The 13,990-nt window shown below is 30.5% G+C and overlaps 1 protein-coding gene across 1 annotated transcript; it reads right to left on the bottom strand.

The window, feature by feature from the left end:
• Positions 1–6,155: 6,155 nt before the first annotated feature.
• Positions 6,156–8,606, bottom strand: LOC145324056 (uncharacterized). The gene is made up of 4 exons (XM_080166683.1): positions 8,559–8,606; positions 7,876–7,905; positions 7,024–7,146; positions 6,156–6,536 (listed from the first exon to the last, which is right to left on the bottom strand). Exons 1-4 carry the CDS (start codon positions 8,583–8,585, stop codon positions 6,282–6,284), a joined length of 435 nt encoding a protein of 144 aa, XP_080022809.1. The 5' UTR covers positions 8,586–8,606; the 3' UTR covers positions 6,156–6,281.
• Between the last annotated feature and the right edge of the window lie 5,384 nt (positions 8,607–13,990).

Below are 13,990 nucleotides of genomic sequence, written 5' to 3'. Positions count from 1 at the left end.
AGCACGGCCTAAAAAAACTGGTTTTAATCTTATTATTGTACATTTTTATATTCGTAGAAAGCTGTATATAATACAATGCTAGACATAGTTTTTTCGTATGGATGAGAACCGGTTCCTATCCACCGGATTCGAATGAATACGAGAATAGTTATTTCTCGCATCGTATTATAAACGGCTTTCCGCGGATATAGAATGTACGATTATAAGATTAAAACTAGTTTTTTTAGCCCCGAGATGCCGAAGGCACGGGCTAAAAAACTAGTTTTAATCTTATGATTGTACATTTCTATATTCGTAGAAAACTGGATATAATACGATGCTAGACATAGTTTTTTCGTATGGATAAGAACCGGTTCATATCCACCGGATTCGAATAAATACGAGAAAAAGCATTATGTCTTCTTTTGTTTTATGATTTCTGCTGTCAAATGCTTTTCTAAAGTCAAGCTACCAATAAATACAAAGATTATTGGGATATATTTATGTCATGGCCAAAATAGGCTTTTTCTTATTTTTAGATATATATTTAAATGTACAAACACAAAAGACAACAATGTCCAAAAGTAGCAAAAGAACAATAAAATAAACTTAGACTCATGTAAAAATTACATTAAATTGTAATACAGTAACAATTTAGGAAAGATTGTTTTATATTTAATAAATCGGGGAGGGAGGGGTCATTGGATTGTGCATTATACTGCTTCTCATTTTTTTATAATGCCATCGCTCACTAATTGACTCAATGTGTCAAAAATTCAATAATTATCATCAACAGAATGGGTAATTATTAAAATATAGGTTTTTTTTTATCGATTTATCGTCAATTGCCTTTTTTGAAATCCGTTGAAATACGTAGCCATTTTCGATATTTTAGGCACACATAAAAAGTATTCAATGTTCTCGTATTCATTTAAAAGCGATTAATATCCGGTGAATTAGAACCAGTTCTCATCCATACGAAAAAATTATGTCTAGCATTATATTATATCCAGTTTTCCACGAATATAAAAAATGTACAATATTTTTTAACCGTGCCTTCAGCATCTCGGGGCTAAAAATCTGGTTTTAATCTTATAATTGTACATTTCATATTTGTTGATAGTTGTTTATAATACGATGCGAGAAATAACTATTATTGTTTTATTTCTATTTACAACTTTTGTTTGTAATTAAGACTTAAATGTAATAAATGTTTCCCACTTTCCCTTTTTTAATTCCCCTTGTCATAAAAGGGTTAATTTGATCGATATGTTTACGTTTAACTAATAAAGACTATTAATCCATGTTCATTTGTTGACAGCAAAGCTTTTCTATAATTGTATACATTTGAATATATTTAAGCAACTTTTAAGGCGTAAATGTTTTTCTGTCTGTCTTTAATTTGTCTGTTTCTTGATACTTCTACTGTAACTTTCATTTTTTCTCCTTTTTTATATTTATTTATTAATTAACCCTACTCTTTTTTTATCTCTATCTTTATATCTATATATTTTTTTTTATTTCTATCTATATATCTCTTTTTTATATTTTTCGTTTTGTCATCCTTGTTTTTTTTATAAAAGTTAAAAAGGGAAACGCATTTGTTTTTTTAAATTTTCATGGAAAATAGACATAGGCCAATTAAGTAACCCATTTTAAGTAAGGACAAATTCCATTTTAGGATCTGTGGTTCAACAATATTATTCAACTAGATAATGAATAATCTTTTGTTTTTGTTCTGGAAAAACTTGCTTTTTGTACTATCCCTATATCCCTGTGTTTAATAAAGTTGACCAAAGTGTAACAAATAGTTTTTAATCACAACAAACATTTACAATCAAAATTTTTAATATAATTAATTGTAAAAGGTCGTTTATGAGTCCTATGAGGGTTTTAGGCTATTTTATTTTTCAGTAAAACTAATCCTCTTTTAAATACATAGCTCCACTTATTTCTAGGAGCTAAAATCTCCTATGATATAAAGTAGTGAGGTTTATTGTATGAAGCTAAATGTCTCGGAAAATGCTTGTTAAAATTTATTTTACTTATCATGGAAGCTTTACAAATGTCTTGGGGTGGTTTTATTCTATTTTCCTTACCTCCCCTGCCCTACCCTAGAGCCCAAGGGCGAAGTAACTAGTAGAAAATATACAATTAGATACAAGAATAGATGGATAGTGAGAGAGCAAGAGAGAGGGAAAAATAATAAAAGACGGAGTAAGATTGACCAAAGTTTGACTTATTTATTTATTTTATTTACAGACGCAAGGAAAGGGGTGTATAGGGTGTCTCGAAAATTTAATCTGTCCTATAAATTTAACAATTAATATAAAATACAAAGTTGAATTTTAAAATATATGCTAATGCCTTGGCCTATAGATAATTAATCATTATGCAAAGTTAGGACTTATAGATAATTAATCATTATGCAAAGTTAGGACTTATTCATAAAGGTCTTGCAATCAAAGGGTTGGTTGTTTGTGTTACTTAACCTAACACTTGGTGTTTGAACAGAAAATAAATATTAATTCTCCTCTTAATTATTCTTGGCTGCAAGACCAGACGTTACAGTGTCATAGACACCTCAGAACCATACATAGGTAGGACTAACAGTCAAATATGTTGTTATCAAAGACTTATTGTCTATGTGTTAACTGGCTATGCATGTCAACTTCATTAGCACTCAATATTCAATTACTTGGATGTTGCACCAGATTTTCGACGCAACCCAATCTTTCCCACTTTTGTATTAATTTTGTTGGAACATGATTCCAGTTACGTCATATTTTTCTTTCCCGAAATAGGGAAGGGGGGAAGAAAAAAAGAGATGGGAGAAAAGGGGGTTTTCCCCATCTCTTTTGAAGAGATTTTCTTCCCCCCTTCCCTTTTTCGGGAAAGAAAAATATGACGTAACTGGAATCATGTTCCAACAAAATTAATACAAAATTGGGAAAGATTGGGTTGCGTCCAGATTTTCATGTACTCTAATAAAGTGATACTCCCAGCTGGATAAAATAACAATACCCCCCATCTACACTCTTTACCTATCCCTTTCCCTCCTACTTGATGCACGACTGACCAATGAAGAAAATCCATATAAGCAACCTAAATTGACGAAAATTTTTCCTTTGTCAATATATCTACTTATTCATTGATTCAATATACATTTCAAGTGCATATAGTAGTAGTATTTAGAGAAAAAAATTTGAGGCCTCCTAATTGAAGGGTTGATTGTCGACTTGTGGAGAGGGAATCTTTGTTTCTATAATTGTATGTTTGGATATAAACTTTATTTATATGTGTAAACATCATATATAAACAAGGATGACAACATTCATACAAGCGAAGCTCTGAAACGGTAGGACAAACGAACATTATTACTTGTAGTGTGTCAGAACTGAAAAATCAGAACATAAATGTATACATGTTGAATCAAAATTTTAAGTAAATTTGCTGAAGAACTGCTTAAATACAGGATGATGTTTAATGACATACTTACGTTTTTAGGACTTGATTATAGAGTTGCTTCGCTTATAACATTGTACTTTGTTGTCCTAAGAATCAGTATTCCAAAAATCAGATCAATCGGATAATTTTATCACATAGTTGTAAAAAAGGTAAAAATTAACGATTTCAAACGATAGGACAATTCTAACATGCCTAGATAAACGAAAAAGCTATCCGTTTCAGACGTACGGACGGACGGACCAACCCTAATTATAGAAAAGATTCGCTTTTAACAAGGATGATATAGGGTCATAAGAAGCGCAGCAACAAAAAACTTGAAGTTAGGGAAGAGCTGAACTTGTAATTGACAAAGTTACAACTCTCTATTTGAGATAACAATTGATCCTTTACATAAATATTACAAATTACATGCGAGTAAAGTAATAAAATCTTTTCAATGAATAGAAATTTGCCTTATTAACTTTTCTTTTAAAAGTTTTATATAAAATATCGCGCTAAATAAAATATGTTTTTTGGTTTATAATTTGAAACAATGATGACAACATCCATTAAAGCGAAGCACTGAAACAGTATTATAAACGAACATTAACTCTTGTAGAGTGTCAGAACTGAATATATACAAAAACTTCTTAAATACATAATTCTGTTTAAGGACATTTTTAGAACTCGATCATAGAGATGGTTTACTCAAAATATTGTACCTTATTGTAATAGGAATCAGTAATCCAAAAATCAGATCAATTGGATGATTTTATCACATAAAATTTTTTTGTTAAAAAAGTAAAAAATCAACATGTTTAAGATGGACATATTTGAAATCGATAGGACAATTCTAACATGCCTAAATTAATGAAAAAAGCTATCCGTTTCGGACTGACGGACGTACGGACGAACCTACCCTAATTATAGAAAAGCTTCGCTTTTAAAAAGTGCAGATTGAGCAATGATATCTCTAATTAAAGATATTGCTGATGGTTAGTTTTATTTCATATGTCTAACCCATGCGTGGTGTAATAACCAAGCGGAATTTGGTCCCCCAATCCTAATACCAACTACCAAATATAGGTAATTAACAAAAAACGAAAAACAATTACTTATTTTTATTCTATTTTAAAAATAAGGTGAGGGTTTAGTGCTAAACCAGATACTTAATGTATAAATGCCAAGAAATGTTTTTCACCTTTATTTTGAAACTTTGGTTCTTGTTTTAATGTTTGCTGTACTTGTAAGTCTTGTAAAGGCCAGATAAGTTTTCTAGGACATTTTAGAATTCAGGGATTTTTCAACCACAAGTGACAAATCAAGTTATTAGTTTTCGTTTTTCCTGTATTTTTAGTAGCAAAGCTAATATATCTCAATAAGCTGTCAGTCCGATAGATTTGCGTTCTTAAGCCAGTCTTCAAATAGGTAATAGTAAAAGTAAGATTATGTTTCGTCGGCTGCTTTTTTAAATATGCAAGCAACCAAAATTTCTGGGATTTACTCTTGCTTCCTTATTAGATTGTATCCTCTCGTTGTCGGGAACTTGATGGGTTCGAATCTCAGCCTAACACCGCGTCTAAACCAAAGGTGATAAAAGTGGTTCCTACTTCTGCTATGCCAGGTGTGCGATATTAATATTTAGAGTAGGGGTAATGAATTTGCCCGAAACTCATTACCATGCAAAATTAGGACTTCCAGACCATAGGCGTCCAAGGGGGGGGGGGGGGGGTAATGGGGCGATTACCCCCCCCCAAACGATTTTACCCTGCCAACAGATTTCAGGGGGGATAATTACCCCCCCCCCCCCAAGCAAATTTTACCCCCGGGGTAAAAATTTTGGGGGGAGTAAAAAAAAATTTCGGCGAGCCTCGCGCGCCATTTTACCCCCCCCCCAAAAAAAAAAAAAAAATGATTACCCCCCCCTTAAGAAAATTTTACCCCCCCCCCCCAAAATAAAAAGCTTGGACGCCCCTGTTCCAGACAAATCTCGTGCAATCAAAGAGCGTATGAGTATGACCACAAAATCTGCACAGCAATTAAGCAAGATTTGGTTCAGAGATGCACCAAAATAAAATCTCGTATGTATCTCATACTCTACAGGCTATCAGCCTTATGAAATAGTTCATTAATTGCCTTGTAAAGATAAACATCTACTATCTACTTTGTATGTTTATATTCGTTACTTGTATTATAAATAGTTTCTGCAGTTCATTTCAGGTATAAGGTATAACCAACAATTGAAATAAATCTAAAATAATATATGGGGGGCAAATGTAGAGGTCGTCAATTTTACGATGTGTTGCCCCCCAACGACAACTGAAAACTACGTATAGGTTTTGTGATTTTTTTCTGAATTAATTTCGTTTTTGGTATATGCTGGGTCATTTAAATTTCACCTAACCTACTATAAATAATGTCAATAATACATGTTTTCTTCAGAAAGTTCATTTAAGGTCCACAATCGACATTAGGGTAAATTTTAAACTATTCCTTTACAAAACTCTATGTAATACATCTGGTTGTTTGTATACAAGTGCTAAACAAAAGTAAACAAACATAATACCAACAAAATATTTATACATGTATATAAAGGATAAAAAAAACAGGGAAATTATGGAATAAGACAATGGACAATACATCCAAAAGAAAAGTAATATCCCTTCTGTAAATTATAATCAATGATTGAAAAGTTTATACAATGCTATTTTGAATCAACCAATCAATGATTAATTATTATTAAAGATTTATTTAAAACTTTTAAACAATAATTTGGTTATAATGATTAAAGTAAATAACTAAAATGTTTAATTTTAATATTCATAAAAAAGTCAAAAGTTCATCACCAAATATTATTAGAAGCATGGTGTTCCATTGGGCATACAGTAATCAGGGTTGAGTCTACATCCAGAGGTTGGGTCCACCCAGTCCTGGCACAGGGTCTCCTCGGGTCCACAGTACACTGGACAATGATTTGGGCACCCGTCAGCAGTATTCCTTGATATGCACATATCTGGCATTGGGCAGCCAGTTATGGGGTCATCTGCGTGGCATTTCTTCTCCATATACCAGTCACAAGTTATTGGACAATGTTGTGCACATGCACCATCCTAGTAATAGTATTGGATCATTGGAAAGAAAACGAAGTAGCGAGTTTTGTTGTATTTTTCTCCTAGTTCTAGTTCCTGTGAGGGCTCTAACCCCGCTGGGAAAACCCAAAAGAACCCAACAAAAGCTACTATTAAAATACAACGAAACCTGCTACTTGGTTTTCTTTCCATGATCCAATATTTCTATTTTTATCAATTGTTATACAAACAGGAAAAGAATCCTGAAATAAAACTAACTGGATCTAATCTCTCTCTGTGTGTCTGTTTGTACTGCTAAATTCTACATTGTTCTCCTTTACAGTGAAGCTTCTTAAATGACCACTGAAGGTTTATACCACCAACCTCCTTCCAAGAGAATTTGCCCCTTATGAAAATGCCCCATCCCTAATTTGTTGAAGTTTTTTGTTTGTAAATCAATTCAAAAGAGGAGGGCCACCCTATTTCTTTCTCCGCATGCACCTAGCCGCTAGTATAAATATATGCTTACCGATTTAGGATAACAGAATTCTGAGTACATGCATCCAATCCATGGATCCATGTACTCAGGACACAGTTGTTCATCTGCTCCACAAGAAAGTGGAGGGAAAGTTAAACCGCCGCAAGGAGCTCTCTAAATATATGAAGATTTCATTCCAAGATTGCCTTTGATTATCAATTTCCGAATGACAGATAAAAGCATACACATAGGTTTATCAGGATGTCTGACTGTCTCTCTGTGTGTTTGTGCTAGACCCATATGGATACTTTTAATATTGAAGCTAATAATTAATTGGAGGGGAAAAAACTCCACCAAAATAGTCATTTTTTTAAAACTAAAACTTTCCTTCAAGCACTCCAAGAAAAACGTCCTACTGTGACAAACGTCCTAATGCGACAAAACTCCTAAACGACAAATACCTAAGGTGACATCTTTTATGTAAAACCTTTTAAATAAAATTTTCCAAATTTAAAATGTTCTAAAATAAGAGGAAATAAATATTTTTTAGATTGAAAAAATTGAAGGTCTATTTTTGTAATGCATGGTTGTATCGGGTTTTAAATCATACTGTTTTAGCCTATGGTTAAAGTTATTCCAAAAATAAATTTCAGTTAATAAACATTTCCCTGTGTTTTATTGCCCTTTTAAATTATATATTCTTAAATAATTTTACAGTTAGAGGATTTTGTCCTTAATTTGGAAGATTTTTTATTTCATAAGTTTTGAAAAATTTTAGGACGTTTTACTAAAGAGATGTCGCATTATAAGGTTTAGGACGTTTGTCGCATTAGGACGTTTGTCATGGTAGGAGGTTTGTCGGTAGATGAAAGTTAAAATTATAAGGATTGATTTTTTACTTACATTTGTAGCTTTGCCAGCAACCAAGGAAACCTAAAATGAATTATTTCAAATTTGATTATTTAACTCACATTAAAATTACTAAATAGTCGTTTTAGTGAAAAAAAGTGACCTAATTTATCTTTATTGTAAATATTTTTTATCTAAATCTAATTAAAAATTAAATACAAAAAAACTAATGGAGGATGAGATTTCTAGTTCTTGATACAAAAAAAGAGGTCATAAGTAGGTAAAGAATATTCATTAATTACAATCAATGGCTTTATTTCATATTGCAATGTAAATATTAAATTTAATTATGAATTTAGTTTTCCAGTAAGACTTTATCTTATGCAAATTGTACTAAATACAATTTTCCACGAATACTAAATTAAAAGTCCTAAGATTAATAGCAGTTCTGTTGGTTAGAACTTTCAGCCACTCAAGGCCAACAAAACTTAAATAGATCTTACAAAATTTCAATTTTACTATCCGTGGAAATGTGTCTATAATACGGTGCTATTACTAACACTTAAACAATTAATGAAAAATGAAAGAATATTTGAATATGAAATACACATAAATACTTCTGAACCTATCTATTAGTTCAATAATTTTTCATGTAAATCTGCTATTTGATATTCCATGGGACAATTTCTATTATATCTTGTAGAGTAGCTTTGCAACTAAAAGAATAAAATTCTTACCATACACAGGAGAAGATAAGATCTCATGATGATTTGTATTGCAATGTGAGTACTGATTCTTATCTGTTGATAACTTAATATTTATTCAAGATCAGAGGTGTGCAGAAAGGGGGTGTTGAGGGGTGTTATGTATCCCACTGACAAAATTAAAGAGGGGTATATAACCCATGTAGGTGTCCACCCCTCACACCCCACTTGACAGGGGTTTACACCCCCCTTAAAAAGCAATGTCAAGGAAAACTGTCACCCAGACCCCCTCCCCCTTAAATTTATTGGTAATGTGAAGAAAAAAAACTTGCACGTCAATTATGCTTTTGAGACTTGTTGATTATGAAAGGGGGAAAACCCATAGATCGGTGTATCCAACTCCATGTCAAGTTAATAACACCCTTTAAAAAATCCTATGCACACCACTGTACAGAATTCACAAGTGTTATCTAATATTTTTTGTACAAAAAAAGATTAATTTTCTATTTACCTTCTATGTTCTAGATAATTATCTTGTCTAAATCAAAGAATGAAACTTTTCTAGTTTTATCCAACTAGTACCTGTGATTTGAACTGCTCAAGTTAAACATTCATTCAAAACTCCAGGAAATATTTGGGGTTCTATTCCTCCTTATTCTATATACTAAATAGTCTAAAAAATCAGGAAAGTTTGCTTTGGCTATTGTCTTCACAACGTTTAAAACAAGGATATTTTGTGTGTTTTTTTACATTGGTTTGAAGCAGACAATTTAGCAGTAGAGTTATTGGAGGATATCATCGGCTTAAAAAATTGTAACAAAAAGCGTCTTATCTATTAAATAATTTAAAGCAAATTTAAATTCATGCAGTTTACATAACCCCACAAATGAGTTTTACTTTGTAAAGTAGATATTTGCCAAGATTAAGAAATAAAGTATCATTTATATGCTAAATAGAATTTACACCTTGGAATAACAAGGATGAAAACATTCAATAATTTAAGTTTAGAGCTTACGAAGTCTTTCAAACTCAATTGATTTTTTTCTTTATCTTACTTACTATATTTTCGTTGAGGGTTTATAGATTAAAATTGTGTATTTTAAACATAAATAAACAAAGATGACAACATCTATTTCTTAGTCAAAACAAAATTGTAATAAAATTGTTATCAAAATTGTACCTTAAGGACAATGATTCTAACATGCCTAAATTAACGATTAGAGCTATCCGTTACATACTGTCTCTAATTATAGAAAAAAACTTCGCTTTTATTCGGTAAATCATAATTTTTTGGCACAGTTATATTCCTTATCACTGCACTGGAAAGAATTCTGCTTGTTGTGTCCTGCAGAAATGATAAATTTGTATGCAAAACCAACTATTCACAAATCTTGTAAAATTTTATACAAAACATTTCTTATATAAGCTTAAAAAAAATAAGCAAAGTACAAATTAAAAATCAAATATTTATGTGTTGTTTTTTAGCAACAAAATGAAACTTTCTTGGGACAGCGGAAAGTGTCATGTGTGTCGTCATAAAAATACGTATAAAACGGAAGAATGAGAAAGGAAACCCCTAAAAAGAGATTAAATATTCTTAAAGATTTGTATGTACTTAAATGTTTTGCTTTAGTCAAACTGACTTTATAATTGTTATTGTATTTGTTATTGATGGGCTGTTTTTTCGGGATCTTCTAAAATAACATAAGGAATAACCAAAAAAATAACTATTGAATGATAATGTTAGATAAAAAGTTCTTCAAAACAAATATACATATAATATTTTTCTTTTAGAACTAAAATTTAAAAAAAATGGGGGGGGGGGGATGACTCTCGACCCCACCTCAAGTTCCATTTGATGCCTTTAGGGGCGTATTCGCTAGTTTTAATAAGATTATAGAAACAGGAATAATTACAGATTATCAACTGTAGCAGTAACAAAATGAAAATTAAAATAAAAATTTGCTTAATTTGTCCTCAATTTTTCCAAACCTAAAGTATACATTTCCGACACAATAGGTAGAGAACAATAAATCTTCAGCTTTTTGTTCTGAAACTGTTGTGCCATTCCAGACTTTTCAACACAATTATAAAAAGTATACTTGGTTTTGTAAAAGACTACCAGGGAGGGAGGGGACATTGGACTGTTTATTACACTAGTCCACAAAGTTTTATAATAACGGTTCTTTATTCAGTATCTTAAAACTTAGGGGGTTTGATTTTGATTGGTTGGTTCCTTAAGTTGAGTGTCGAAATATTTAGCAACTAATTTTGTAAATCATCATTGGGGATATACATCAATTTATAAGCCATTGTCGTATCCCTTTAGATCGTTTCATAACACACAAAGATACAATGAAAGTAAATAAGAATTGAGCAATACGAATTAAAAACTCTTACTGCTGATATTAACTATACCAATATCCCTAGTATAATAATATAGTTAAAACACTGTGTTCAATGAATGTCTTACATAAATTACACTCTACTCCGCATATCCTTTATTCCTAAAAACTTTTATTATAATAACTAAATTCCTGATACAGGTTAAACATTGTTCTGAAGTATTTTGTTAAAAACTTTTGGCAAATATAACCCTTTATCTCTGATAATTAACAATGTTTATTGCTATATTAACCATCCTAAAATTCCTGATATGGTAAAAAACAATGTCCTTAATGTATTTTGTAAAAACTTTGTTAAAACAAAATCCTTTATCCCTTTAAACTTTATTGGTATATTACCCATCCTAAAATTCCTGACACAGTTAAAACATTGTCCTTAAGTATTTTGTTAAAAACTTTTGACAAACATAACCCTTTATCTCTGATAATTAACAATGTTTATTGCTATATTAACCTTCCCAAAATTCCTGATATGGTTAAAACAATGTCCTTAATGAATTTTCTTATAAACTCTACAGACTAAACACTTTAGACCTGATAATTAATATTGCTTTTGGTGCACTACTTAATACTCATTCTAAAATCCATTTTATTGTTGTATTAACCATTCCAAAATCCGTGATACGTTTAAAACAATGTCCTTAATGTATTTTGTAAAAACTTTGTTAAAACAAAATCCTTTATCCCTTTAAACTTTATTGGTATATTACCCATCCCAAAATTTCTGATCAAGTTACAACATTGTCATTAATGTCTTTTGTTAAAAACTTTTGACAAACATAACCCTTTATCTCTGATAATTAACAATGTTTATTGCTATATTAACCATCCTAAAATTCCTGATATGGTAAAAAACAATGTCCTTAATGAATTTTCTTATAAACTTTACAGACTGAACACTTTAGACCTGATAATTAACATTGCTTATGGTGCACTACTTAATACTCATTCTAAAATCCATGATAAGTTTATAACAATACCTTGATGTATTGTATTTTTATCAAAATTTTCATTAACATGACCTTTATTCCTTATAATTCACAAATTTTATTGTTGTATAAAATTCCTGATACGGTTACAACAATGTCATTAATGTCTTTTGTTAAAAACTTTTGACAAACATAACCCTTTGTCTCTGATAATTAACAATGTTTATTGCTATATTAACCTTCCCAAAATGCCTGATATGTTTAAAACAATGTCCTTAATTAATGAATTTTCTTATAAACTCTACAGACTAAACACTTTAGCCCTGATAATTAACATTGCTTTTGGTGCACTACTTAATACTCATTCTAAAATCCATGATAAGTTTATAACAATACCTTGATGTATTGTATTTTTATCAAAATTTTCATTAACATGACCTTTATTCCTTATAATTCACAAATTTTATTGTTGTATAAAATTCCTGATACGGTTACAACAATGTCATTAATGTCTTTTGTTAAAAACTTTTGACAAACATAACCCTTTGTCTCTGATAATTAACAATGTTTATTGCTATATTAACCTTCCCAAAATGCCTGATATGTTTAAAACAATGTCCTTAATTAATGAATTTTCTTATAAACTCTACAGACTAAACACTTTAGACCTGATAATTAACATTGCTTTTGGTGCACTACTTAATACTCATTCTAAAATCCATGATAAGTTTATAACAATACCTTGATGTATTGTATTTTTATCAAAATTTTCATTAACAAAATCCTTCATTCCTGATAATTTACAAATTTTATTGTTATATTAACTATCCCAAAATTCCTGATATGGTTAAAACAATGTCATTTATGTATATGTTAAAAACTTTTGGCTATCAAAATCCTTTATCTCTGATAATTAACAATGTTTATTGCTATATTAACCTTCCCAAAATGCCTGATACGGTTAAAACAATGTCTTTAATGTATTTCTTGTTGAAACTTAACTTTCACAAACACACATACCTTTTTATACGTAAGCTCTTCTTCATTTAAGCAGTTTAAATTTCATATTATTACTTTGCCCCTAGAAGCAAGGGGCTCCGTTTCAAAAAGAAAATAGGGGATACACATCCACATTTATTATTTTTTTGTATGTGCTGTGGTTTTATTGACTAATGAAGATTTTCCGTTCATTGTTTGTAATATGAATAATTTATGAATATTTTTCTGATAGGTGATCATGTGCTGTTCTATTCTAAAATAGCTTAAAACTTAACTCTTTTAGCGGTAGCAAAATCTAAACACAGTAGATATGGGACAAATAGCATATTTAATTTGAAGTTAAATGATCTAAATATTTTCCTATCGACTTTTAATATTGACTGTATTGTGAACACACAAAAATATCTTTTGTAGAACAGCCAAAATGGACGAATTTTATATAGGTTAAAACGACTTTTCATTATAGCTTCTTATTGATACAGAAACTTAATTATTAAAATTAGAAAGAATTTTTCCGTTATAGCATCAAACCAATCAATATCCGCTGGATCAGATCCTATTCTGAGCCACATTGAAAAATCACGTATCGTATAGAATTACAATAAAAAGAAAATAATAAAATTAAATGCATGGCCTCTCTGGGCTATCAAAGCGGGAATTTATTTTGTATTTTTTATTTTATTATCCGCGGAAAGCTGTATGTAAAGTTAAACTTCTTTTATTTCTTAATCTTTTATTAATGATTAATTTAGATGGGGGTTTGAGCCTTTTTCGCAAAACTTTTAAGAAATTTAGCTTTTTAACATATTGTTGTACAGATAGATAGTGAATTATAGTTTTATTGAATTAGATATGAAGTGATGATATATAATACGAAGAGTTTAATCCATTTATATCTTAAAAGTATCTTAATAAGTATCCAATTTCAGTTATTATGAAAAATGATTTTATATAAAGTGAATTGTCACTCCTTGTATATTTGAACTATACTACCAAGGGGAAGTTCATCATTTTCCATTCTAATGTAATTTGGACTAACATCCCCCCCCCCCATAACACACCAAAAATAACAAAGAAAGTTTATTGAAAAAAAAACAATTGATTAATAGAAATTTGTTGATCTCGAAGAGAG

Source organism: Acartia tonsa, chromosome 7 (genome assembly GCF_053477335.1).
Source record: "Acartia tonsa isolate MP-2025a chromosome 7, ASM5347733v1, whole genome shotgun sequence".
Lineage (NCBI taxonomy): Eukaryota > Metazoa > Arthropoda > Copepoda > Calanoida > Acartiidae > Acartia > Acartia tonsa.
The sequence above is the reverse complement of the archived record's forward strand: the minus strand, read 5'-3'. Positions and strand labels throughout refer to the sequence as shown.